General features: G+C 49.5%; 1 protein-coding gene across 6 annotated transcripts in view; it reads right to left on the bottom strand.

The window, feature by feature from the left end:
* The window catches only part of ZNF423 (zinc finger protein 423), a 380,636-nt gene that overhangs the window by 19,135 nt on the left and 333,865 nt on the right, over positions 1-27,636 (bottom strand). For all 6 annotated transcript variants that reach the window (XM_016194903.2, XM_060185589.1, XM_060185593.1 and 3 more), the window contains 2 exons: positions 14,712-14,843; positions 12,907-13,022 (listed from right to left, as the gene is read on the bottom strand). In XM_016194903.2, the coding sequence (XP_016050389.2) occupies positions 12,907-13,022; positions 14,712-14,843 (248 nt within the window). The remainder of the gene's footprint in view (positions 1-12,906; positions 13,023-14,711; positions 14,844-27,636) is intronic.

Raw genomic sequence — 27,636 nt, 5'->3', positions numbered from 1 at the left:
CAACCCCTATGAGCCCTAGCCAGCCCATGTTTGATTTATCTAAACTTTAGAAGCAGGGTGAGCGGGGCTGAGCTCATTATTGACACAGCAAAATTAATTTCTGCCGCCCGCCCCACCTGCCCCCACTCTGGCCTCTCCCTCTGGTGAGTGCTGACGCCTGGCTGCTGACTGGGGCTCCTGAAATGCCAACTTGCATTTCTCATCCTTAATTTCTTTCTAAATGTCATTAGTAATTGTTCCTCCTGTACCAAAGGGTGCACGTCAGGCTTCCACTGAGAGAGCACCAGCTCCTTGACTCTGCCACTTCTGTCCTGCGTAACATGCTGGGGAGCCTCCCACAAGGGAAAATGGGGCAGCAACATCCCATCAACTTGGGGCCAGGTGGTGGAGCAACTGATTAAGTGCACACATTATAGTCCTTAAGATCTCAGGTTCAAGCCTCTGATCCCTACCTGTAGGGGGAAAGCTTCATGAGTGGTGAAGCAGGGCTGCAGGTGTCTCTCTGCCCCCCCTCTCTCCCTCTCCACTCTCAATTTCTCTCTGTCTCTATCTGATAATAAATAAATGAAAATTTAAAAAAAATATCCCACCAACTCCACTCCAGCCCACCACACTTCTGGGGTAAGGTACCAGGCTCTGGGCTCCAGGATTCAGAAACACTGAATCATTCTACAGACATTACCCCTCACAGCAGCACCTCAGGAAGGTGGTGGGGTGCAGAAGGATGGTGGCACATCCAGGATCACAGAGACAGCAAACCCATGGGACCTCAAACTCTGTCCCTCAAGCTGTATCTGTCCTAAATGGTGAGCTCTCAGTGGGGTGGAAAGCACTCCAGAAGATGCCCATCTCTAGGAGCCAAGGACCTACCGGCGCCCACTCTTCCTTTGCTGTCACTGTTTCCCAGAAACTGAAGGCATTTGGTCCCAGCTGGGACAGTGCCTGTGAGGGCTCACACAATGGCTGCAGGCTGGAGGCTCCTGGCAGCTCCCTCACACCCATCTGTCACCATGGCATGGTGCCCCTCTAAAGTTGTTTGGCCCCCCGCCCTGGGGCATGAGTGACAGGCTCCAGCGGGCAGACAGGCAGCCTGAGGCCTATTCTAAGTGTCATCTCTGCCCAGGGCCGGGCCTTGGGGGAACTCCCCCATCACAATCCCCACCTGGACCTCTGTCTCCATCACTCAGGCAGGCTCCGGGAGTGGGGGGAGGGGGCAAGAGAAGCATCTGAGCTCAGCCAGGCGGTGCCTGTTCCTCCTGGCTCCTCTTGGCAGTGACCCTGGGCAGCTGTGCTCACCCGGGCTGCCCAGAGTAAGGAGGTCATGTGCCCTGGAGCTTTGTGGGCTTTGAGTCTCCCACCCTCAGCCCCTCAGAGCCCCAAGAGCCACCTGCATGCAGCCTGCTGCTGTTGTAGTCCTGGAGCACTGTCAAGCCACCCAGGCTCACAACTCTGCATTTGGAGAAACTGTACAACCCTGGGGTACTTCAGTTTACCCATTTGTGACATGAAGATCACAGGACACCACACTCATTGGTGTCACTGTGAGCCCCTCCAAAGACAAATGTGGATCACTGGCACTTCAGGTAGCACTGCCTGGATTTCACTAGGTTGGGTTGAGCAGCTCGAGTCTGTGTCCTGGGCTGGCAGAAGACATGGAGCAGATAAGGTGCCACCCAGGGCCCTCCAGACTCAGAGGCCAAATCATTTGGCACAACCCCTTGGGAGGCTGTCTGTCTGGGTAGTATCAGGGAGGGCACTTCATATAAAGTAGAACTGTGTTGCAGATGTCTCTCCTTCTCTGTCCTCTCTACCTCACCTTCTGTCAAAAAAGAAAAAAGAAAGGGAGGAAGAGAGAAAGAAAGAAAGAAAGAAAGAAAGAAAGAAAGAAAGAAAGAGAGAGAGAGAGAGAGAGAAAGAAAGAAAGAGAGAGAGAGAGAAAGGAAGAAAAAAATGGCCATCAAGAATGGAGTCAAGCAGGCAGTGATAACCCTGGTGTTAAAGTAAATAAGTAAACAAACAAACCAAGAGACACAGTTGGTACCCAGGACACAATGAGGAAGGGCCAAAGCCCAGATTCTGCCCCATGATGTCACAAAGGGGCCACCTGTGGGGCTGTGTTGGTGCAATGCCCATGCTATGTTACATACTTAGTTGAGTTGCTCTGGTTCACTCCTAGGGACTGAGATCTCTGTGGGTCCCCAACAACTGAACACACCTGGCCCGTAGCAAGCAGGTGCTCAGTAAACATTTATAGGCATCACCTAACACAGCATGCTGAATGGAATGAATGAAGGAGTCAATGAAGAAGTGAACCAAATGTCCACGGCGCCCAAACCAGGTCATGACTGTGACCTTGATGACAGTGACTGATGCTCACAGTGCCATGGATGGGGGTCAGACACCATGCTGAAGGCTTTGTAGGCCTCGATACTACCAGTCTCCCTAACACCCCACCAGAAAGGGGCTGCCACTACCCACCTGTGCTTAGTCCCAGGTCAGCAGCTGGTCTGGGGTTTTGAAGCCAGGCTGCCAGACCAGGATGCTTGCCTCTTCTTAATTACTCATAATTGCCATGGGGAGATCTGATAACCTCACTGTGAATTATCATAATCTCCCCTGCCCCAAGTGTGTGTGTGTGTGTGTGTGTGTGTGTGTGTGTGTGTAGCTTGGGCCTTGTACATGTGTGATTTCACTTCTCCAAGGTAGACTTTTTCACTCAGAGGGGGAGAGAGGAGAACCATTAATACTTGAGCTTCCCCTGGTGCCATGGCACCCCTGCGTAGTACAATGACTTGAACCTGGGCCATGCATATGGCAAGGCAAATGCTCTGCCCACAGTGAGCTACCTATACCCCATTTTAAAGATGAAGAAGGGACTGGAGTAAGTATCCTGGTTCGAGCCCCCAGCTCCCTACCTGCAGAGGGGTCGCCTCACAAGCAGTGAAGCAGGTCTGTAGGTGTCTATCTTTCCCTCTCTCTGTCTTCCCCTCCTCTCTCCATTTCTCTCTGTATCCAACAACAAATAACAACAACAGTGATAAACAAAAAGGGCAACAAAAGGGAAAGAAAAAAGAAAAAAGATGAGGAAGAGCCAGGGAAGTGGCTCATTAGTAAAGCACATTCCTTACATGCCTGAGACCCTGACTTCAATTCCCAACACCAATCACTTAAAAACAACAAAGACAAGCAAATAGAATAGCACCAATGACATGGTAGAACAGGACCATCATCTCTTTTATATAAAACTTAGTGACAAGTTTTCATCTTCAAAGATGAAGAAACTGAGGCCATGAGGTACAAGTATCTACAGAAAATAGTTAATAGGGGAGGACACACCTTGTCCCACATCAGGGTGCCACAGAGTCCCCCTCTCCTGCTCCACAGCCCAACCCACCTCCCCATCCCCCACAGCCATAGGTGGCCCAGATGGACTGTTTTTTTTTTTTTTTTTCATCAGGAAGGAAGAAGATACTGCTACTCACAGAAAGCTCAGCCAAAGAGTCAAATGCTAAGTATGTGCCTAGAGCACTTGTGATTTTTAATTATTATTAGCTCTAATTATCTGGCTGGATCTGACAGCAGCAGCTCACAGAAGCAGGGAAACAGGCTGCCTGGTTACCCATCTTATAAGGACCAGGAGGTTCTGAAATGGACTCTGGGAATCTGCAGCTCAAAACTCTCCTTCTCTTCCTCTTTGTCCCATTGCCTCTTCTTTATTTTCTACTTTCTAGGAACTAAATTAATTAATTAATTAATTAAATAAACCATGGACTGGATAAACAGATGCATGGGTAGATGAATAGCAGGGGGAGTCTTCATACTTGAAAAACTCCCTTGGGGGCAGGGTAGTAGTACACCAGATTAAATGCACATGGCACATGCAGGGGGGGTGCTTCACAAGTGGTGAAGCAGGTCTGCAGGTGTCTATCTTTCTCTCCCCCTCTCTGTCTTCCCTTCCTCTCTTGATTTCTCTCTGTCCTGCTGCTGTCAGATCCAACCAGATAATTACAACAAGAACAACGAAATGGGAAAAAAAAAAATGGCCCAAGGGAGCAGTGGATTCATGGAGGCGCTGAGCCCCAGTGATAAAAAATAGTGACATCCTTGAAAAACTCCCACTTGAATGGCAAGTTGAGTGCAGACATAGTATAATCTGTAATGGCAAAAAGTGGTTTGGTTCACTCCTAGGGACTGAGGTCTCTGTGAGTCCCCAGCATCTGAACACATCTGGCCCACAGCAGGTGCTCATCAAACTCTTATAGGTCTTCAGGGGTTGAATCCGGGGCCAGAGAAGCCAAAGGAGTGAGGATCAGGGAAGCTTCCCAGAACAGGAGCCAACAGAGTCACCTCAGAGCCTGAACAGCAGGAAGGACATTAGAGCAGACAGATCAGCAGGTACACAATGTGCAGGGGACACCATCTCACTGAGCACTCACTGAGAGGAGAACAACTGGGAAGAAGGGAGCTAGACAGAAGTGCTGCCTGCCTTATTATACCTCTCCAGCCCACAGCCCTGGACACCCTGAATCTGGTGGTGCCTCTGGGCCTTTGCACTGGCCAGTTGTCCCTTTTCCTAGAAGATCCACCAGCTCCTCATTGGCTCCCCCACCTTCAGGACTCCACTCCTTCACCCTGACTACCCAGTCAGACATACCATCCCCAGCATCTGCTATCCCTTGTCCCAATTCTCATTGCCATCATCCCCCCACCCCCTCGCTGCTCTATTACAGTCAAAATCTCTATAGTGTTCAGAATCCCACCATCTGAAATGGTAGAGCTCATGCAGTTACTGACTTCGCCTTGCTCTGGTGTCTGTCATGGGTCTGGCAGCTCTGGAGCAGAGACCCTGCTGACTGCCCCCCAGCCCCGCATCCACAGTAGACACTTTGTAAGTGTTTACAGAATGGAAATTGAAAGTGGGCAGGGTCAAAGCCAAGTACTCAAAGCCCCTCCCCCTGGCTGGGGACCAGGATCCATCCTGGATGCCCACCCCCCATTGCAAGGGCTCCAGCTCACTTGTTAGAACACCTAGCTCTGCTTTTAATCAATTGTAATCATTTAGCTGGAAGTGGAGCGATTAGGCACACGCAAGCAAACAGCATGTGCTAATCCTTTAAATGTGCCCGCTCGACGCCGGGCTGGCTGCTTTGCCACAGTGAGCTGGGCTCTGGAAGTGCTTCCTGTGGCCCCTTGTGTCATCAGTGAGGAACTGGAGATTCCAGGGTGTCCCAAGGCACGCCTAGCCCACACTGTCACACCACCATGGAAATCTACTAGATGCCAGCTGGTCTGTTGAAATCCCAGTCACCTAGCAGTTCCCAGGCTGCTTTTAGAGGGGACATGACAGTGGCACTTGGAAGCTTGAATTCTGGTGAAGTCCCTGTCACCAGGACTGGGTCTTGCCCTTCCTTCCCTCACACCCAGCCTGAGATAATCGTTGGCTTGCTTGCCCACAGGCTCCCAGCCTCAAAGGCCAGCCCTGCAAAGCTCGGTGCCGCGCCGGACCCACATGTGAGTAGGTTCCTCGGCATCCCCTGCCACCGCTCCTCATGCTACCTGCCTGGCCCAACTACTAAAATAGTTCCTGGGTCCCCTGACATGGAAGCTTTTTATAGTGCAGCACCGCAGGCCTCATTTAAATCTATTAGCTCATGCAAACGGCATGTCTCACAGAAACTTGGGAGGCTGTTTGCCCCCGTGGGTGGAGACTGCACAGTTGTGAACTCAGAAAGACCATGGGAGCTCTGGGAGCCAGCCTCAGTTTCCCTCTCTGTAAGCAGGGGTGAAGGCGCCTGCTTCACATGACTGTGGGAAACAGTCTGAGGCAATGCCACATTAGCTGGATACAGGGCCTGGATTCTGCTGAGGCCTTGCTGGGGCAGTGGCTGCTGTAATTATTTCTTGTCCATTGTGTGTAGGTGGAGAGGGGACTAGTATAGTGTGTCTGGTCACTGGCATGAGGACACTCTTTTTTTTGGGGGGGGGGAGATGGCCCCATTGTGTCCAGTGCCTGTGGGTGCACAGAGCTTGTCCAACTCAGGTCAATGAACCCCTGGCAGGGGTTGGCAGAGCCCCAGGCTTTAATCTTCAGAGACTTGAGGCTGGAAATGCAAGGCCAATACTCCCTGATACATCATAGATCTCTGCTTTAGGGGTGTCTCACATCTTGCTCCCCAAATCAAATCTGCACAGCACCTTCGACTGAATTGAGGGCACATGGAGGAAAATGGAGCTCAGTGGAAGGGCCCAGAACAAAGGCACATCAAAGTTGTGCAGGAAGGAGGGTTGGGAGCCCTGCTCCAGCCCTGCTCTGACCTATGTATGCCCCTTCCTTCCCTGACTCACTGCACTGACCACCCAGCTCCATCATTAACCTATGTGAGGGAAGATTCTGAGTCTCACTATCTTCCAATTCAGGCCAGAAATTATGAAATCACAGTAAAACCTAAGTGAAGAGAACACTGAAAGTCAGCTGACCATCCAATAGCTAATGATGATGATGGTAAGTGCTAATAATAGCAAAGGATGAATTTCCTCTGTGTGCCAGGAACTGTGTGGGGCCTTACAAAACATTTCGATGAGGCAGGAACCATTGGCACCCCCACTTCAGTAGCAAGGAAACTGAGACCTACAAGGTTTCAGACAGAGAGCCACTCTCACAAAGATTGTGCTGCCTAGCCTCACTGCCTCCAGCATTTCAGACCAGGGCTCTGTTTACACACTTCCACCGATGGGGAACTCATCCCCTTCGTATCTTTGCTCTGCAAAAGATATGAAGTTTCCCTGTGTCTGGCTCTTCATAGTGTCCCATCTGCTGGCCCCGCCCCTGATGGACTGTACTGTGTGGCCCTGCTCTAAGCCTCAAACACTGGAGCAGGACTAGGCAACTCAGCCGTTGCTCCCTCTCCAGGGCTTGCACTCTGGCTGTCATTTCTGCAGCCCCTTTTTTGAGAGTAGTTGTGTGCTTCTTCTGGCTACTTGAGATACTACCCTCTGTCAGCCTTTGTGCCAGCCTCAGAAGAGAAATTATGGAGACTTGGTAGCACTTATCACCTTCCTCTTTGTATGGAAGAGCCCAGAAAGTCCAGGAGACAACACACCCACCAAAAAGGGGCAGAAAGCAATGTCACTGCCTCAACAGGGCAGCCAACAACACTTCATGCTCTGGATGTCTGAAAGTCCTCCCACAACTCTGTGGTTTATTTCCCTGTCTTTTACGAGTGAACTCACTCCAAATAGTGTGATGCCTGGGCACCATTCTGGCACATGGGATACTGGAGGTCAAACCTGGAACCTTATGCTTCAGAGTCCAATGCTTTCTGTGGTGTGTGTGTGGTCATACACACACACACACACACACACACACACACACCACTTCTAACCACTCCTCCAGCTCCTGTCAATAAGTGCCCTGCTTGCTTCTCTAGTACTTTTGCCTTTTTTCCTGAATGTCATGTACACTGTACCCTACAGTATGCTTTTTGAGTTTTTGAGTCTGACTTCTTCCACACGGCATCTGCAATTCAGTCTCTTTTACTGCAAGCACCCTTGGTTACTTTTCACTGCTAATAATCCACTCCAGGAACATGACACCTCTGTCTATCCATTCACCAAGTGAGCGACAAGTAAGGGGCCTCCAGTTTGGGGTCATTCTAAATAAAGTTGCTGCTATTATTATTGTAGAGGTTATTATGTGAGGCATGTGCTCAGCTGTTTTGAGTCAACACCATAAATAATTCACAAGGTCACATTTAAGCATATATTTAAGTTAATAAGAAAATTAACTCACTATTTTGCCACATGGCCACACCATGTTGGGCTCTCACCAGCAAAGTGTGAGCATCCCAGTGGTCCCTCCATGCTCTGGCCAACATTGGTCAGAGCTTAGCTTTAGTTTCAGTCATTGTCATGGACATGTAGAGGCATCGCTCTATGTGCCGTCATTTTGATCTGCCCCTCCCTAATGGCCAATGACATGGACCACCCATTCATCTTTACTCATGTGGTGTTAAAATGTTTTTCTCAGTGCTCAGTTGATCTCTGCCTCTCATTCTTGAGGTTTCTTTTCAATGTTCTAGATGCCAGTCTTCTATCAAAAATGTGACTTGGCCATTTGTTTTCTCCCACTCCATGACTCATCATTCTCATTTGGAGTACCTTTCAAAGATTGCATTTCTTAAATTTCATGGTCTTCTAAATCAGTCATTATTTCTTTGTGCTTGGTTTTCCATCATAATAGGATCAGATCCAAACTGCTTCCATGCCATACTGAACTCACCATGGCCTGGGCTTCACCTGTTACCCTGTCACACCACTTCCCGGACACTCTGCTTAAGCCACACTTTGTCATCATCTGTTTTCCCAGCAACACAGTTAATTCAAGCTGGCCACAGGGCCTTTTCATGTATAGCTCTCTTGCACACTTTCTCCTTCAGCTCACATACTGGCTCCTGGGAGAAGCCCTCCCTGACCATACTCAGCAAGGAGTAGCCAACCTCAATCCCCTTCATGTTCTAGAGACCACCCAGCTTTCAGGCCATACATACAGCCTTTTGTCTGGACCTACTGAGGCAACTTCAGGTGGGACTTGAAACTCAAGAAATCTAAGAGATTTTTTTTCATAGCAAACATTAAGTGCTAATTTTCTCCTTTTCATTAGGGGGTTAATAAATTACAGCACATGTGTCTATACATGTAAACTACTTCCCAGTTCCATATAACAGGTGTCTGTCAAATATTCTGCCACCCATCATTTGCCCCCAAATCCCTCCCCCTCCAGCCCCCACCCCACTCCATCTCCTCCCCAGAGTCCCTTGATTTGGTAAGTGCTTATCTTTAAGTTGATAATTTTGCATGGCCTATGAATGATGCTAGAAATATCCAAATGATGGGACTACCTGGTTGAGCACATACCTTATCTTATCGTGTGCAAGGACCCAGGTTCAATACCCTGTCCCCACCTGTGGGGAGGGGGATGAAGCTTCATAAGTAGTGAAACAGTGCTACAGGTGTCTCTCTTTCTCTCGCCTCAACTCCACTTCCCTTTCAACTTCTCTCTTTTCTATCAATTAAAAAAAAATGAGGGGGGATGGATGCTGGTAGCAGTGGATTCAGTGTGCTGGCACTGAGTCTCAGTGACCACCCTGGTGGAAAGAAAAGGCAAGGGGGCGGGGTTAGACAGCATAATGATTATGCAAAGAGACTCTCATGCCTGAGGCTCCTAAGTCCCATGGTCAATCCCCCCCCCCACACACACACACCATCATGAACCAGAGCTGAGCAGTGCTCTGGTGTTTCTCTCTGTGTCTTTCTCTCTCTGCATATCTCTCAAAAATAAAATACTTTAAAAAAAAAGAAGAAAGAAAAGGGAAAGAAAAAGAAATGTCCAAATGGCCCTTAAGAGAAAAATAGTTCTTTACCTCTGTTCTAGCACATCACCTGATTTTCTTGATGTCGCTGAACATTACTGAGCAGTGTCTACCAGTCCTTCCAGAATGCAAGCCCCATTGGTGGCCTTTGTCTCATTTATTAGTGCCACCAGCTCCTGGACTGAGAGCCTCTGGTACACAGTGAGCCCTCCATTTACATGCTTTGAACAAATAAACAGTGAAATTTCATTTCCCCTCCTGCCCCTAACCACTTGGTTATGAACTTGCCCTGGTTTGTCTAAAGCCCTTTATTTAATCAATGAGCAAACCAGGCTAACTCAGAATCCAAAAGACCTCACACCCTCCCTCATCTGGCAACTGTGCTTGACACATTGCTATGACACAGGCCAGAACTGGCAGGGTTTAGCCTCGCCTGTGACTACATCCACAGCAGAAAGTCCAGTCATACAGTGAGAACAAGCCCATGCCTGGAATTTTTGCAAGATTTCTCAGGCCAGATGGGCTTGTTCCTATAAACCTGAGCTTCTCATACAGCTTTAAATGATATTGGACCTGGAGGGCCACTAGGACTGACCCTGTCCCCTTCTCTACTACTCCAACTACCACAGGTCCCTCCAGGGAAATGACATATGTGCCCACCAGCCCTGACTCCAGAGTGATGACAATGCAACCCCTAGAGGCTGAACACCCTCCTCTCAGAAAGCCAGAAAATTACTATTCAAGTTACTTAACGAAAGCCATTATTTGCATAGATTTGGCATTGCTACAACACTTCCACATTTAAATGGGCTGTAATTAAAATCATTAATTGTAGAAAATAGTGACTCATTAAGACTGTAATTTAGTGAGGTTCTCAGCATTTGAAGATCTGCCTTAAAGGTTGACAGGGTGACCCATTCACAAACCAGTCTGGAGACTGTGAGGGCCCTAAGTGGGTGCAGGGAAGGAGAAATGGGCCTGGCATCCCGGGACCCACGCCACCCGTTAGCAGCTGGCCCATGGCACAATGACATTGAGGAAGCTCAGAAAGCCTAGTCAGGTGACAACTTTGGGGAAAAACCCTAAAGAGAACAGAGGAGTACCACAGTGTCCTCTCTCTCTCTCTCTTCATCGAGACAATGAGAAGACTCAGGAGAGCTGAACCTGTCCAAAGCTGAAGTGAATCACGGCTTCTATGCACGAGTGGGTTTCAAAAAGGCCTGTCGTGTTGGGCTATAAAAAGCTGCAGCTGTCTGGGGACTGGGGCCTATTTTGGTAGCTGGGCCAGGCAGGTAAGGCAGGTGGGAGAGCTAAGGCAGGCACAGATCACACTTAGGAGGGAAACCACACAGAAAACCCATGGCCTGTGGATCCCCCTGGGTTAAGCAAGCCTGGGGACAGCTAGCTTGACCCTACCGGCCCTCAGCACTTGGAGGCAGGGTGGATGTCTGGAAGTGGGGACCATCTCTGAGTCAGTGTCACTGGGCCCAGCACTCAGTGCACACCTTGAGGTGCTGAGAGCTACTGAGTCACACAAGGACTCACAGGAGCTCTGGGAAAGGAGTAGGCTTTCCAGGAAACTGTCAGGGCACTTCCCAAGGTCAGAGACACCCCCAAACTTCACAGGGCTAGGCAAGCTATAGGAAGGAGATCCTGGGTGCTGACCCCCTCTGTCTCCTTCATGGCAGTGCTGACACCAACAATGCAGATAGGACAGGTCAGGGCCTGGCCTGTGGATGGCACACAGCACCAGAAAGGGGGTCTACAATGGCTGTGCCCCCAGAAGAGGGGCACTCAGCTGCCCCCACTCAGTGACTCTATAGTATTTATTTAGACTTTGCCATCAGTTTTATCACTGCTCCTGGTAGGCTTTTTAAATTTTTTTATAGGGGTTGGGGAGGACAGAGAGAGAGACCCCTGCAGCACTGCTCCACTGTTAGTGAAGCTAGCCCCCTGCAGGTGGGGACTGGGGGCTAGAGCCTGGGTCCCCAGCATGGTAAAATGTGTGCTCAATCAGGTGTGCCACAGCCTGGAACCTACTACCTAGTGACATTGTGACCACTGAGTATAGCATCCCATATGTTAACAGTGTTAGTCCCCAGGGGTGACAAACTCCAGTTCCCTCTCCTTCCTGGCACAGGGAAGGGAGACATCCCTCACCCCCATGTAATACCAGGCAGGGCCATATGACTGCTTTGGTAAAATCAAGTGATTAAGAAATAGCTGTGGGAGCCGTGAGACCTGGAGAGTGACTCGGTTCTCCCCCCACCCATATACAGGGGAACAGGGAGGAACCCTCATGGGCCCATGTCACTGAGAGAGTGCTGTAAGCAATGTCCCTCCTTGGCTACTGTTTGCACATATAGCTGAGTAACAAAGGACATTCATAATTCCAGTACAAACCTGCATGCGATCTGGTGTGGGGGGTAGTGTCTGTGTGTCAGTTTGATATTTCTGAAGGTATGCAGGTAGTTACTTCTTAAGGGAGGGTGTGGGGCTACATGGTGTGCATGTGCCATTCACTGAGCCTGTAGCTACTCTCTAGACAAGATGTTTCTGCTAGCACCTAGGTGCAAGAGCTATGAGAACAGAGCTCCCTTCTGTGGGCAGGGCTGCTGTCTGTGCACTGGGTCCCAGTTGTTTTTCTGTGCTGGGCATGGTGTTTCTGGGTGAGCTCTGGCCTCTTCACTGTTACAAGACTCTCTTTAGGGAAAAAAAAAAAACAATACTCAAGTCACCAGTCACTCTGAAACATGGATTGTTGTTCTTGGAAGCCAGGAATAGGTAATGTAGGGGACAAGCCCACACCAGAACCTCCCTGCATACACACATAAATAAGAGCCTTGTTGGCCCTAGAGGGAGACTGGGGGGGGCACTTCATGGTGGGCACTCATTCCTCTGAGCTGGGGCTCAACCAGGCCTCCAGTGCCCTCACTTTTCTGGATTTGTGGGGGGCACAGCTGAGGATCCTAGAACCCAGTCCCAGGATACCACCACACATAGAGCCCCAGGACTCCCACACACATGTACATACACACAGCCTAGGACACGAGTGCATACACTCAGCACAGGACTCCCCTCACACACAGCCCCCAGAACCACCTCCCCATACAGACAACCTCCAAGACCCCTCACCCCTCCCACAAACCCCAAGGACCCAGCCACACCAGTCACCTGGACCATCAGTCATATATCCAAAGCTCAATGGAACATCATCATGTAATAACAGGTGGGGAAATAGAATCCCCAAGAGGAAAAGAAGCACCACAAACAGAAGCTTCCCACTCCTGCTCCCAGCCCCACTGTTGCAGTCTGTCTGGTACTCCCAGGGACTCTGGGCAACAGAGGCCAGGGGACACATGCTCCTGACCCAAGGATCCAGGCAGAGCCCAGCTGCCTGCTGCTGCTTCCCTCATTGGGATGGTACTGAGCACAAGAGCTCACCACCCCCCAGTCCCACCTTCACACAGGGCCCTCAGTGGCTGATGGGGGAGGTGCAGAGCAGGAGATGGGGAATAAGCAGAGAAGAGATACTCACCTGCAGCTCAGTCTGAAAGAAGAACTTCTGTGGGCACTGTGAGCAGTCATAGATCTTGTCCTCCTGCCCGTGCACGGCAAAGATGTGTTGCTGCAACTTGTTGGCCTGGACGAAGACTGGACACAGATGTGATCATCAGGGACTGAGCTCCGGGACCCCACCCAAGCCCCCCAAAGCAGCTACCCACACACCATTGACTGAAAGGCTCATCTAGGTCCAGACACAGCCAGCCAGATAGGGGCTACTGGAAGCCTAATGGAGCCAGTCAAGGGAAGCTCTGCCACTGAAGTGCTGTGCAACACTGGACAAGCCACATATCCTGCCTGGTCTTCATTTTCTCATTGTGAAAAATGGGGATCATTAAAGTATGGAGCTGAGTGGCTGGGAGGATCAAACTGCTTGGTGTTTTCTATGGCTTAAAAGAATGCCTGGTCTGTCATCGACCCAGTGAATGCTTCTTCTGTCCTCTTCATCAGTGGCCAGACCACTTCCCTGTGTAGATGCCTAGAGACAGGCACTGTTCACCCCACCTTGTAGAAGACAGAGCTGAGGCACAGAGAATGTAAAATGATTGAATGGCCTGTCCTGGGCCCCACAGCTAGCAGGTGGCAGAGGCAAGATGTGAATTGGGTTACTGCAGTGTCTGGGACAAGGTGCTCAGTAAACACCAACGCTTGCTGTTGCAGTGACTGTCAGTTCCCAGATCCCTAACCCCCTCCTCCCCCATCCTGGATCAGCAGGCCTGCCAGCTGGGCCCCAGTGCCAGTCCCTACCCAGCTGTGGAGAATGATGTGACAGATGGGTGAGAACCCCTGAGACAGCGGGGGTGGTCGCAGACTCTGGGGAGCTTGAGGGCTGGGAGTGTGCAGGGACTTGCCCTTCAGTGGAGCCCCTGCCACAGGCTCGTCCTCAAGCAGCAGGCCTGGCCCAGCTTCCTGGTGGTGTGCATCCATGAGGCGGCCAGGCTCCTGCTGCACCCAGGAGGAGGCACCAAAGCAGCTGTGTGTCTAGGAGGGGAGCACTTCAGTTCAGAGACCCCCCTCCCGCCAGGCACCCTCCCCAGAGTGGGCTTCCCAGTGTGGCAGACGGCAGATGTCACGGGAGGCAGGGGAAGGCCACGCTCCCCCATGCACACCAGCTGCCATCTGGGCAGCAGGAGGGGAGTTGCCAGAGCCCCTGAGACTCGCCTCAGGCTAGGACAGCAGCTCGCCTGGGCTGGCAGCCAGTCTTGGGGGGTGGGATGATGGGGATCTGGCCAACAGAGGTACCCTTGACCCCTCTGGTCTGCAGCATGGATGGACAGGACATGGAGGAGGGGGAACCATGAGGTGTGCAAAGGAGTGAGGGAGGGGGCAGGGAGACTGACAGGAGCCCAAGCTTGGCCTACTATGACAGAGGGCCACAGAGTGGCTGCCAAATGTACTCAGAGCAATAGACAGCAGGATTGGGGGGTGGGGTGGGGTGAAGAGCTTAAGGGGGAGGAGGGGACAGTCATATGACCTGCCTAAGAAAAGAGATCAGAGAACATAGGCATGGGAAGACAGTGTAGCTTTTGATCCTTTGGGGCTTCCCCCAAGAAATCCAGATCCTTCTGTGTGCCCCTCAAAAAAAAATTCATGACCATACTCATTCCCAAGAAGTTCAGATCCCTGACCATATCCCCCACAAAATATAAGTTCATGTCAAACCCACAAAGGGTGTAGTGAGGGGCATATACTGGGGCCCAGAGACTAAACAATTGGATCCCAGGGTCCCTTCCCTCTCCCTAGGAGTCCCCCAACCAAGTGCCTGGCCCAGCTCCTTACCTGTGAAGCACACAGGGCATTTGAAGGTGCCACCCATGCCCTCAAAGCTGTGCTCGATGAGGTGACAGAGCAGCTTGGCAGGGGAGTCGAACATCTGGTTGCACAGTTTACACTCATGGTTGATGCCTTCCTCTGCAAGACAGAGAGAGCCCATCAGAGACCAGCATGCCAGGAGCCCATAGGACCCAACACGCTCCACACATGCCCCATGCCAGACCCTCTCCCAGGCCTGAGCCAGGACTGGGTGGGGGCTATGGATACTGAGACCATGCCAGTCTGGTTCCAAATATCTGGCTCCTGGAGGTGTCATTCACTGTGATTTCTCCTGTTGGTGATACATCAAGTTATGCAGGCCACATTTAATAGCTTGAACCCAAAATCGTAGCACAGCAGAGAGGGGGCTGGGTTCTGGTCTGCTTGGAAAAGGGAGTTCAACAGTCTTAAATTGAAAAAAGAAGGAACAAAGGAAGGAAGGGAGGAAGGAAGGAAGGAAGAGAGGAAGGAAGGAAGGAAGGAAGGAAGGAAGGAAGGAAGGAAGGAAGGAAGGAAGGAAGGAGAGAGGGAGAAAGTGATGATTCAGTAAGGGCATGCTATATGCCAGGCATTGGCCATGAACTGGGGATTCTTTGGGGTGCTAATCTGAGCTTACTTGCCCCCACCCACCTGTGGAGTGACAGGTAGTAGAAACCATGAGCATATAACACTCTTGGAGGGGATGACATGAGAACACAAAGATGTCCTCTATGAGGGGGAGGGAGAGAAAATGCCCAGAGGTGAGTAGCCAGGAGGCGGTGCTGCTGTGAGCCATGGGGCTGGGGACATGCTGGGGGTGAGGCCAGAAATACCATGTGGCAAAGGCTCTTGGTGATCACTGGAGATTTTGGCATTTTATTCTGGGAGAGACCATAGACAAATACAGTACAACAAACAAACCACTACCAAAGACAAACTATAAAGTGCTCTTTTTATAATCATCCTACCCAAGGCATCAAGGTCTCCTCCCAGGTCTCCATCAGCCCATCTGGGAGCAGCTGGGACCCCAAACCTTCCTTTAAGGCGGAAAAGGAAGTATAAAGGGTCCCCAGCACAGAATCAAGGTCTGGGACCCATGACAATCAGGAGGGGCTTCTCCCTGTGCATGTCCTGAACAACAGCTCATGCAGTCTTTAAGAGAGGGCCCCCAAGTCCCCACCTCACAGGGCTGTGAAGAGTCTAGAGGCACCAGGACTGGGGTGGGCACTCCGCAGTCTGTAGGAATAACAGGACCAGTCACAGATACATGAGCTTGACTGTCATGTCACCCTAGGGCTGGAGTACAGTGTGATCTTACTGTATGATCTTGGGTGAGTTGTATAACCTCTCCGTGCCTCTGTTTCATCTTTTCTAAAATCTATATTAATGATTTAGGACCTAGTGGGGGTTGTATTGTTATATGGGAAACTGGGGAATGTTACACATGTACAAACTATTGTATTTACTGTTGAATGTAAAACATTAATTCCCCAATAAAGAAATAAAAAAATAATAATAATATATTTTAAAAAGGGAAAAATCTATATCAGTCTTGTTACTGAATACCTACTGGAATAGCTAAAATCCAAAACACCGACAACTCTAAGTGCTGGCAGGATGTGGAATAAGAGGAGTTTTCATTCACAGCTGGGTGTGGAAGGTGGGGTCAGGGGAACAACTTTGGGAGACAGTCTGGTAGTTTATCATAAGACTAAACATTCTCTCCCCCCCCTCCCAGAGCATTGATCAGCTCTGGCTTATGGTAATGCTGGAAATTAAACCTGGGACCCTCAGAGCTTCAGGTGTGAAGGTCTTTTTGCAAAACCATTAGGCTATCTCTCCAGACTCGCAACTCTTACCATATGTTCCAGAAATCACACATCTTAGAATTTCCTCTTCAAAGGAGCTGAGGACATATGACCATACAATAACCTGCAGAGGGATGTTTGTAATCACTTTACTTACACTTGTCACCCACAGACAAAGGATGAGAGTGTAGCACTGAACAGGAATGATCCCTACTTATATAAAGAGCTCACCAAACTCAGCAATGAAAAAAAAAGGGTAGTCTGGGAGGTAGCATAGTGGATAAAGGGCTGGACTCTCAAGCATGAGGTCCCAAGTTCAATCCCCAGAGTGATTTACCAGAGTGATGTCTGGTTCTTTCTCTTTCTCTTCCTATCTTTCTCATTAATAAATAAATAAATAAAATATTTAAAAAATGGCCCCATCCAAAAATGGGGAGATGAATGCCCAATGCCATAAAGATTCACAGAGGAAACATAAATGCTTATCACTAAGGAAAGGAACCAATCTGAGCAGGCTGGAGAGACAATCATCAGTGTTGTATGAAAATAATAATAATAATAATAATAATAATAATAATTCAGTGGTTACTGAAGCAGGGTAGGGAGAAGATGCAGCAGATTGGGAAGACAGTGAAAGTACTCTGTGCGGTAGAATGTACCATATGTCAGTGTGCCTTTGTTCAAAACCACTGAACATACAACACTAAGAATGACCCCTACTCCATGCCCGACAATGAATTTTGGGTGATGGGGGTTGGACAGTGGTGTACCTAGTAAAGCATATGTGTCACTACGCTCAAGAACCTGGGCTCAAGACACTAGTCTGCATGTGCAGGGCAGAAGCTTCCTGAATGGTGAATCGGTGTAGCAGGCAGGTGCCTCTCTCTCTCTCTCCCATGCTATCTCCCCCTTCCCTTTTGATATCTCTCTGTCTCTATCTAGTAAATAAATAATAAATAAAATATTTATTTTTAATTGAGGGGTTATGATTTGTCATTTAGGTTCATCCTTGCAGGAAAAAGCATGTGTATGTATGTATGTATATGTGGACACACATGTCATGCTGGTGAGTGATGTCAATAATGTGTGTGTAGGGGGATATGCATGTAGGGGAGAGTGAATAGAAGGGAAATTTCCACATCTCAATTCTATTATAATCTGAAAACTGTTCTGAAAAAAAAATTAAGTCCTGGGGCCAGGTGGTGTTATACCTGGTTGAACACATATGCTACAATGCACAAGGACCCAGGTTCAAGTCCCCAGTCCCCATCTGCAGGGGAAAAGCTTTGCGAGTGGTAAAGCAGTGTTCCAGGTGTCTCACTTCTCTTCTGCTCTATCTTCCCCTATCCTCTTAATTGCTGGCTGTTTCTATCCAATAAATAAAGATAATAATAATAATAAACTAAGTCTTAATAAAAGCGAATCCTCCTTAAATAGCTCTTCCTCTAACAGTTGATGTGAGGATGAAATGAGTTAACATGGAAGGAGGGTTGTGACCAGCTCCTGGCACACAGCAAACGCTCAGTCTGTGTTTCTTGCCAGGCATTATCTGGGACAGCCAAGGATCTGGGCTCCCTCTCAGCTTCCCTCAAGGAACCAGCCTCCCCCAAGGTACCAGGTGCTCCACACTTAGCTCTCAAAAGCAAGAATTAGGCAGCAGAGGGGCTCCGCCAGTGGCAAGACAGGAACACAGATGGCTGAGGCTCCTGGCGACACTCTGGGTCCCCAGGCCCTGGGAGGAGCTGGCAGAGCAGCAGGAGGTGCCCTCAGGCTGCCCCCCCCACTCCTGCACCATGCCACAGAGGTGCCTGCACACATGCCTGTGCAGGTGGGCCTGCCCCACATAGCCCACTGGCTGGAGTCTGCCAGGGGCTTGTCATTCCCCTAGAGCCCCGGCAACTAGGCCACTTGCACCCGGCAGAGATTCAAGCAGATCTTCCATTTATACCAGAGGAGAAGGAAGGCATTGACAAGTTTGGGGGCACAGGGTGGGCTCAGAGCACTTGACACATATGCGCCATGCACATCCTCCACACCCCTTGGAGAGACTAGCATCATAATTAGAGATGGCCTCCAGGGTGGGGAGGAGACCCCAAAGGACCTGCCCCCAACACCACCAGCCTCCAAGTAAATGCTATTCAGCATCTGGCATCAAATGTCGGTAGGTTCAAAGAAAGAAAGAAAGAATGAATGAATGAATGAATGAATGAATGAATGAATGAATGAGTGAATGAATGAACAAGACACGATCCTTATAGAAGGCCTCCCTATTAAAATTCGGACACTTCCTGGATATAAATGAGGCAGAAGGGATGTGCAAGTGGCAACTATAAAGAGGTTTGCATTACAGATTATGATATAAGCTTATAAAGAAAAATGGAGTCTCGAAATTAACTCTGCCTACTAGGAAAACCACTTCGGGGGGAGGCAGGGATTCAGAGAATTAAAAGTGCTCACTGAGGTAACACAGTCACAGACAGCTGAAGACACATAGCCCTCCCTATCCGGAAGTATTTTATCAGCTCACTGCCTCCAGGCAGCCTCCCTTGACTGTGTCAGGATATATGGCTGTTCCTGGCTGGGTACAGTTACCTGTGATTCACTGAACTGTGTACATTTTTTTTTAAAAAAGATTATATTTACTTATCAACATAAGAGAGGGAGGGAGGGAGGACCATAGGATCACCTCCCAGAACACTGAAATAAAGACTAGGAATATTCTTTTGTTATTGGATAGCGATAGAGAGCAATCAAGAGGGAAAAAGAAGGGGGAAAAGAAAAGAGGGAAAGAAAAAGAGAGACACTTGCAGCACGGCTTTGCCACTTGTGAAGGTTTCCTCCAGCAGGTGGAGAACTGGGGCCTTGAACCTGAGTCCTTGGGCACTGTAACATGTGTGCTCTAAGGGGTGCACCACTGCCCAGGCCGTAGTTTGTGAATCTTACAGATTCTGGTAATTCACCTATGGGCACTGATGCTGTCTGCTGTACCAAGCATCAGCCTTGCAAGAAGGGCTGGGAAAATTTTCACAGAGGAAGAGAGGCCTCTGGCCCAGACCCTGTCCCCCTGCCCAGCCAGGGTGGGCTTCCCTGGCTGAGATGGCAGAGGAGGATTTACAGCTGTCTGCCAGCAGGGGCCTGTGCCCACTAGGCTGTGAAAGGAGACGTGCCAACCGGGTGCACAAACATGGTAAGCACAAAGAAGGCTTTTGCAACTTATAAATCAGAGAAATCATGTCTGACAGTCACTTTCCGTTCTCCGAGTGCCACACCATTCATCAGCGGGTCCCCCCTGATTCATCGGTGCTCCTACACCCAGCGCCCATGTTCATAAATATGTGTGCAGCCAGGCAGCCTGGGAGCTGTGAGCAGTTCTGGGCCAACAGCTGCCATTTAAGCAAATCACAGCCCCAGACCTGCGTGGATGTGTGGTTCCTGGCTAATTAGATCAGGAGCCGCATACACAACCCCTTGTGCCAGCCTGTTCCTCACTGTCTCGACAAGAGTCAAAGTGGGGGTGAAAACTAATAAGACCTGGGGGTTCCGGCAGACCTGGGGATCTCTCTTATTCCAGGCTAGACCTTCTGATTTGCAAATCTTGTGGAAACATGATCCTTTCCCCAGTGGGAGGGGGTTTGCAGGTGCTCCTCCCTGGGTGTGCGTTATATGTATATGCGTAATACCTCTGCTCAGAAACCCTCCAGGAAAACTAGGGGGATGTGAGGGGTTGTGGGGGCGGTTGGAGAGGTGGAGAAGGAAGGACTGAGTGCACAAACACTCTTCCTGTAACCCACTACCAGCCAGCCCGCCATAGTGACAGACTCCCTTGCCACCATCACTCTCAGGCCACCAGGTGCCTCTCATTCCATCCCCAGCTGCGAGGTCCACCTACAGTGACGCCCTCCAAGAATCACTTTCCTGAATTATATCAGCAGTGCCGGGCTCCACAGACACTTCAGAGTAGAATGACAAAGCTGTCTGGGAGCCCACAGGCCCCACCACCCCAGAGTGGGGGGTGGGGGGGTAGAGGATCTCGTGAGTGAAGATGCACAATCACTTGCTCTCTCCTTTCTAGTCTCTCTCCCTCTCCCTCTCCCTCTTTCTCTTTCTTTAATAGCACATGACAGGCATCTATAAGAGACCTGTGAGCTCAACTCTGGTGAATTATGCAGCCCAGCTCATTTGCAAAGTGAGATGCAGATTTTTGCCTACTCCCTGCAGCAGACCATGCCTCCTGGTCCCCCTATGTCAGGGCTGGCACAGGGAATCAATTGATTCATGGTGATTTTTAATATATATCAATAAAAACCCAAACTGCCAAACAACCTGGCAAGTGCAGAAAGATCAGGGACATACACACATTTTCTTCCTTTGCTCGGGAATAATAAGTGTTAATTTTACACTTCATTTCTCAAAAAAATAATAGGATGCGCTTTTGCTTAAAACCAAGTCTGCCTGCTGGAACCTTTCAGGCTGAAACTGTGTCAGCCCCAAAAGAGGAGCCGAGGGCTTTGTGGGAGAGCAGCGTGCCGAGATGATAGCTCCCTGTAATGTCCTCGGCACCGACTTTTGTCTCCAAAAGCATTTGATCCCTGGCAGACACATACTTATTTCCATACAGGTCTTGGGGGAAGCCGGGAGGAGAGAGAGCTGATTATCAGGATCCTGAAGGTGAAGCTCAGGTGGGCCCTGCTGATGTCAAAGGCAGGCCGGGGCTCACATTCCGAGGCCATAATTTGCTGCCTGGGAGGGAGGGGCAGCAGGCTGCAGTGGGGAGTGAACAGGGCATTGTTCCTGGGTTCCACTGCACAGAGCATGACCTGCTACAGCCACAGCAAAAGGGCCTGGCTTGGTCCTTGACTAAGCAAGATCCCCACATGGGAAGGCTGGCCCCCTTGCAGACACTCCCTTCCTGGAAAGGCTGAGGGGTGGGGTAGGGGAGGCTAGGGACTACTACCTGTGCTGACATGGGATATGGGTACGACTAGGCACCTCCATTGCAGATGCTGCACAGAAGGAAGCCAAAATCAGAGCCAGAAGCACTGCAGTTTGAGTCCCAGTTCCATCGTCCACTGGCTGTGTGTATTTGAGGAAGGCACTTAACCTCTCTGGGTTCTAGCTAGAAGAGGGAAAGGCTCGCCACAGGGCCTTAATAGGGTGTCTGCCACAGGAATCTACCCTCAGGCAACAATTCCCCCAAGCCCTTCCCTTCCTCTCAAGAGGCCAGTCCAGACACTGGTCCTGAACCTCATCCTTTTTTCATGTTCCTGATACTGCCTCCCATTCCACCCCAGCATATCAGGAAGTGATTCTCCACCACCACCTTTCTCTCTCTCTCTCTCTCTCTCTCTCTCTCTCTCATACACACACACACACACAGAGAGAGAGAGAAAGAAATGATGTGGGCTCCATCTGGATTCCTCAGTACTCCATCACCAGTGCCTGGAACAGGGCCTGACACACAGAAGACACTTGATGAAATGAATGGTTTGGGCAAAGCACTTAATACAATGCTTAGAATCTGGGGTGGGGCACTGGGGACAATCATGCTCACCCCCCAAATTTTCAGGATGGGGTTTGCTTAGGAAATTGTTCTTGGGTCAGAGAGATGCTCCCCAGGGAAGGTATGTAGCTTGCCATGTATGCAGTCTGGATTTAAGTCCTGACACTACACAGAGTGTCACAGCACCAGGAGCTCATGTTCTGTGGTAACTCTCCTATTCTCTCTCTGTCTGTGTCTCTGTCTGTCTATCTGTCTCTGTCTCTACCCACTTCTCTGAATAAAAGTAAAAATCACTCCATAAGTGGTAAGAATTCCATATGTGCAAGGCCCAGACACTGCAAGAAGGAGGAGGAGGAGGAGGAGGAAGAGGAGGAGGAGGAGGAGGAGGAGGAGGAAGGAGGAGGAGGAGGAGGAGAAGGAAGGAGGAGGAGGAGGAGGAAGAAGGAGGAGGAGGAGAAGGAGGAATAAGAAGAAGAAGAGGAAGAGGAAGAAGAAAGTGGAGGAGGAGGAGGAGGAGAAGAAGCAGAAGAAAGAGAAAGCTGCTCTTGTTTCCAAGAACTTGCTATTTGGATCCTCACAGATGGAGTTACCCACCTATATCCCAACTGACAGAAGAGGAAAGGGAGGCTTAGAAATCAGGAATGTGGCTGAGCTCAGGTGAAGGGAGCAGGCCACAGCAGGATCTCAAGATTCCCTTTGTGGCTTTTGGGAAAAGGAGAAAGAAAGAAAGAAAGAAAGAAAGAAAGAAAGAAAGAAAGAAAGAAAGAAAGGAAGGAAGAAAGAGAGGAAGGAAGGGAGAAAGAGAGAGAGAGAGAGAGAGAGAGAGAGAGGGAGAGGGAAAGCATGAGCAGAAAAAGAAAAAGAAATGGGGTGGGGGGAATGGCCACAGGACTGGAGACCGAAGATCCTGCTATTTGATCATTAAAAAAAAAATGTGTGTGAGGAAGGCAGACAAACCCACTCTCTCATCTCCATGACTGAACCTGGTGGGCTGCCCTTTGCCTGCACCAGCTCAGGATGGCAGAAGGCTGGGCACCTTCCCAGGTGAGGGACAGAGGCAGTCATAGGATGTATTCTTGCAGCAGCAAATCTGAGCTGAGCAGAGCAAAGCCAGGAAAAGACAAGGGCTGCCGCACCCGAGAGCAACCAGCTCTAGCAATGAACTTCCCCAGATCTCAGTGCCACTGCACCACGAGATGAGCCCCAGACCCACCTGAAACACCAGGTCAAGTAAAGGTGGGGCTCCTAGGCTGAGACACCCACCAGGCACTAGGGAGAGAAGCATGGGGACAGAGAGCTGAGCATTCATTCAGGCAAAGAAAGTAGCAGGGGAGGACCCTAGAGAGGATCCCTTTGCATGTCACCCCGATAAATAACCAATTACAAAGACACAGGGACAAGAAATAGGAACATGGGCTGATGGGAGACTCAGTCCTTTGTTCTTCAGATGGAACAAAGACCTTTGGACAGAAGTGATGAGGGCAGATAGTAATATCTAGGTGGTCAGGTCAGGTTGTTTATCTACTGATTTGTCACCAAGTACTACCAGGAGAGGAACCAAGGAAGGAGGATGGGTGAGGAAGAGGAGTGACATTTGGGTTGACACCTGACAAAGGGGCAAAGGAGAAACAAGGAGCTCAGTAGGGAGCCCTTCATCTAGGGCCAGGCAGGAAGCAGGGAGCAGGTAAATGGGGCAAAGGCTAATCTCAGAACCTCAAGCCCTGGCTTCCCAGAGTGAAGGTCCCAGACTGGCAAACATGGCATCATATAAAAGTAGGTTAAGAATATAGAATCTCAGGAAACTAAAGGTAAGAATCTGTTGTATTCTTACCCTTAGGTTCCTGATTATTGAACAATCTGTTCTGCTTTATATGTTAATGCTTTTCAACCACCAAGTTGCAGATGCTACTATGACACCAACCTGCTTTCCCTGAGCAGATGACCTCACCAATGTGTCCTATAACCCCAGCTCCCCAGAGCCCTACTCCACTAGAGAAAGATAGAAACAGTCTGGGAATATGCATCGACCTGCCAATGTCCATGTCCAGCAGAGAAGCAATTACAGAAGCCAGACTTTCCACCTTCTGCACCCCATAATGATCCTGGGTCCATATTCCCAGAAGGATAAAGAATAGGGAAAACTCCTAATGGAGGGGAGGGGATATGGAACTCTGGTGGGAATTGTATGGAATTGTACCCCTGTTAATCCACAATCTTGTCAATCATTATTAAATCAATAAAAATGATGAACATGAAAATTAAAAAAAAAGAATGCAGAATCTCAGGGCTGGGTATAGGGTTGAGTGCATTCATTATCATGCACAAAGACCAAAGTTCAATCCCCCACTCCTGCAGATGTCTTTCTTTCTCTCTCCATCTCTATATTCCCCTCCTCTCTCAATTTCTCTCTAATAAAAAAGAAAGGAAAACTAGACACCAGGAGTGGTGGATTAGTCATGCAGGTACCAAGCCCCAATGATAAACCTATGGCAATTTAAAAAAATGTAGAATCTCAGTGCCCGAGTTGAGTGCACACATTACAAGGATCAGGGTTCAATCCCCCATATACAGAGGGGAAGCTTCATGAGTGGTGAAGCAGTGCTGCAGGTATCTCTCTCTCCCTTTCTCTACCCTCCCACCAATTTTCTCTGTCCTATTAAATAAAATAATAAACTTCTTTTTTTTTTTTGCCTCCAGGGTTATTGCTGGGGTTTGGTGTCTGCACTACAAATCCACTGTTCCTGGAGGTCATTTCTTCCATTTTGTTGCCCTTGTAATTGTTGTAGTTGCTGTTGTTGGATAAAACAGAGATAAATCGAGAGAGGAGGGGAAGGCAAACAAGGGGAGAGAAAGATAGACACCTGCAGACCTGCTTCACCACTTGTGAAGCAAAGCCCCTGAAGGTGGGGAGCTGGGGACTTGAATTGGGATCCTTGTGCTGATCCTTGCGCTTCGTGCCATGTGCACTTAACCTGCTGAGCTACTGCCTGGGCCCCTCAAAAAAATATTAAAAAGGAATGCAGAAGTGGCCAGGTGGTGGCACACATGGTTTAGTGCACATGTTACTACATGCAAGATCTGGGTTTGAGCCCCCAGCCCCACCTGCAGGGGGAGAAAGCTTTGCGAGTAGTAAAGCTGTGCTGAAAGTGTTTCTCTCTTCTTCTCTCTCACCCCTTCCCTCTCAATTTCTGTCTATCTCTATCCAATAAATAAAAGACAATAATTTTTTTAAAAGAAATATAGAATCCCAGGCACCACACCAGCACTACTCAGTGAGCAGATGCATTCTCTCAGTGCCCCTGTGGTTTGGGCTTGCACACAAGCCTGAGGAGCTTGGAGCTCTCTAAAGGGGTTTCTGGGGATGCCAGTCTTGGAAGCCCATTGTCAGCTGTGCCTTCCCAGCCATCACAGGACTCTGACTAAGGACTGTCTATTCTGGCTCTCTAAGGAGGAGGCAAGTTTCCTAACTAAAGCCCCCTTTTGGTTCCCAATTTGTAAAAGACTATTATCAATGGACAGAGGGAAACACTTTCATAGCAGGGACAGAAATGATTTGGGTGTCTTTGGAGGGATGGATGGAGACATGGGGGCAGGTGTTGTCGTGTCTGGCCCAGGACCCAATGTCAGGTCATCTGGCACATCTGGTCACTCTGACCACTCAATCACTGTCTGAAGATCCTCAACCCATTCCCAACAGCCTGCATTCTCAGGCTCCTTGTTTTCCTAATTAATCCTGGAGGATGGGTTATGCCCTTCCTCCTCCCCATGGGGCCACCTTTCCAGGCCCTTCTGGCCAAAAGGGACCCGTCTCCAGGTCCCCTGTGTTTCAGAAAGCCTTATAAATGAGCTCTGGCAGCCTGAACCAGGGCCCCACAGGGGCCCCCAGAGCCTCTTCAAAACAGAGCCCTGACAATTAGGCAGTCTGAGTTTTGAAAGGCTCAGGATTGATGGCGTGGACAGTAAAAACATCACCTGGGGAGCTGGGTGTAGTTCTCCGGGGGGTTGCCGGAGGTCAGTTGCCATGGCGACGGAGAATGAGCTCAACCTTGTAACTGACCCTTATCTTTTTTTGATCTGTGGGCCACTTGGGGCCAAGGCTTGAAATCAACTGGAAAATAATCCGGTCACATATCAGAAAGAAAACTATTTATACTTATTTACCCAGGTACCCACCAACATCCCTTGTTCACGATACCAACCCTACAATAAAAGCCATGCTGTATGTCTGGGTGCTGGCTTCCAGTGGGGGTGACAGTAACAAGTTCCCCCTTTTTAGCAAAATGCAAGAGGCTGGGGACAAGGGCATGTGGATGCAAAAAGTATCCTACCCTTACCCCCATATCATTCCTGATGGAAGTATTGGAACTTCAGTGAAAGACTTTGTGTTGCTTTCCTGATCTCTGATTATCTACTGGGGTGTAATTCCAGCACATTCTGACTGCTCAGCTACCCTACCTGGAATTATTCTAGGGTCAGACCAGGCCCTCCTGATCCAGAGGCCAGGCATGTCTCCCTCCGCATCTGGGAAAGTGTGGCCATGGGGAGGGGGCATGACAGGCTGGGAGGGAAGACAGCTGCATCCTGGCTCCCCATCCTGGAAAGGCCTGACCAGCTTGCCTCCCTCTACTCACCCCTGGGGTTCCCCTAAGGAGAACAGCCATCTGCCCCGGGCCTGTCTCCAGGTCATCGTTATCCTAAGTTCTAAGTACTTTGTTTCCTCTCTTCTCCAAAACTCGCATCAGACTCCAGATGGTTCTTCCTACGGACTGCTCCCAAGAGTCACGTCTGATGGATCTTAGTTAAGGGTCAGTTCATCTTGAGGATGATTCTAGGTAAAGTCGCCGGGAGGTTTCCCATCACAGCAAACAGGACAGCTCAACTGATCGCTCCCATTCACCCTAGCTCCATCAAGATGAGTCTAATTGGGGAGTGGAGGGGGAAAAAAACGTGGCTGCTTCCACCTCCACTTGTGGACAGAGCACCCTGGGCCTTGGTCTCCTCATCTGTGAAGTAGGCTGCTGGAACTAGTGAGAAGTGCTGGAATAATAGCTCATATGAATAGTTTGTTGCCTTGTCAACCCTGCCCTGAACAAGCCATGAAATGTTGGGGAAGGCGATAATCTCTGTTCTTTAGTGGAAAGAGAGAAGGAATGAATAAGTGATTCTCCTGTCAATCATAGTGGGATTTCACTGATAGCCTGAAGGAGAGAGAACTCATGAAGTTCTAAAGCAAGGAGAACTTCTTCTAAACTTCTAGAACTTGAGATGTTTGGGGTTTGGAACATCCTCCTGGAGAAAGCCTTCCCAACCCCCAGCTTTATAGCCCCTGCCACTTGCAAGAGGCCACTTTCCAAAAACAAGTACCGCTGTGACCCTCAGGGATCTACCAGGTGAAGACAAGAGGCCTACTCTTCCTTAACACACCAATCACCTGCTAATGCGTCTTCCTCATCTTCTGATTCAAGTCCTCCAAAACCAACACCAGCTTAACATCCATCACATTAATAATCCTTAGATTAATGGCCTCTAATAATATACAATTAGCATGATAGGCAGGCTGCAAAACCCTTGTTGTCACCAACCGTGCCAGGGACATGTGAATTAC

This window comes from Erinaceus europaeus, chromosome 2 (genome assembly GCF_950295315.1).
Source record: "Erinaceus europaeus chromosome 2, mEriEur2.1, whole genome shotgun sequence".
NCBI lineage: Eukaryota > Metazoa > Chordata > Mammalia > Eulipotyphla > Erinaceidae > Erinaceus > Erinaceus europaeus.
Note: the sequence above shows the minus strand (reverse complement) of the source record. Positions and strands in the feature narration are given on the sequence as shown.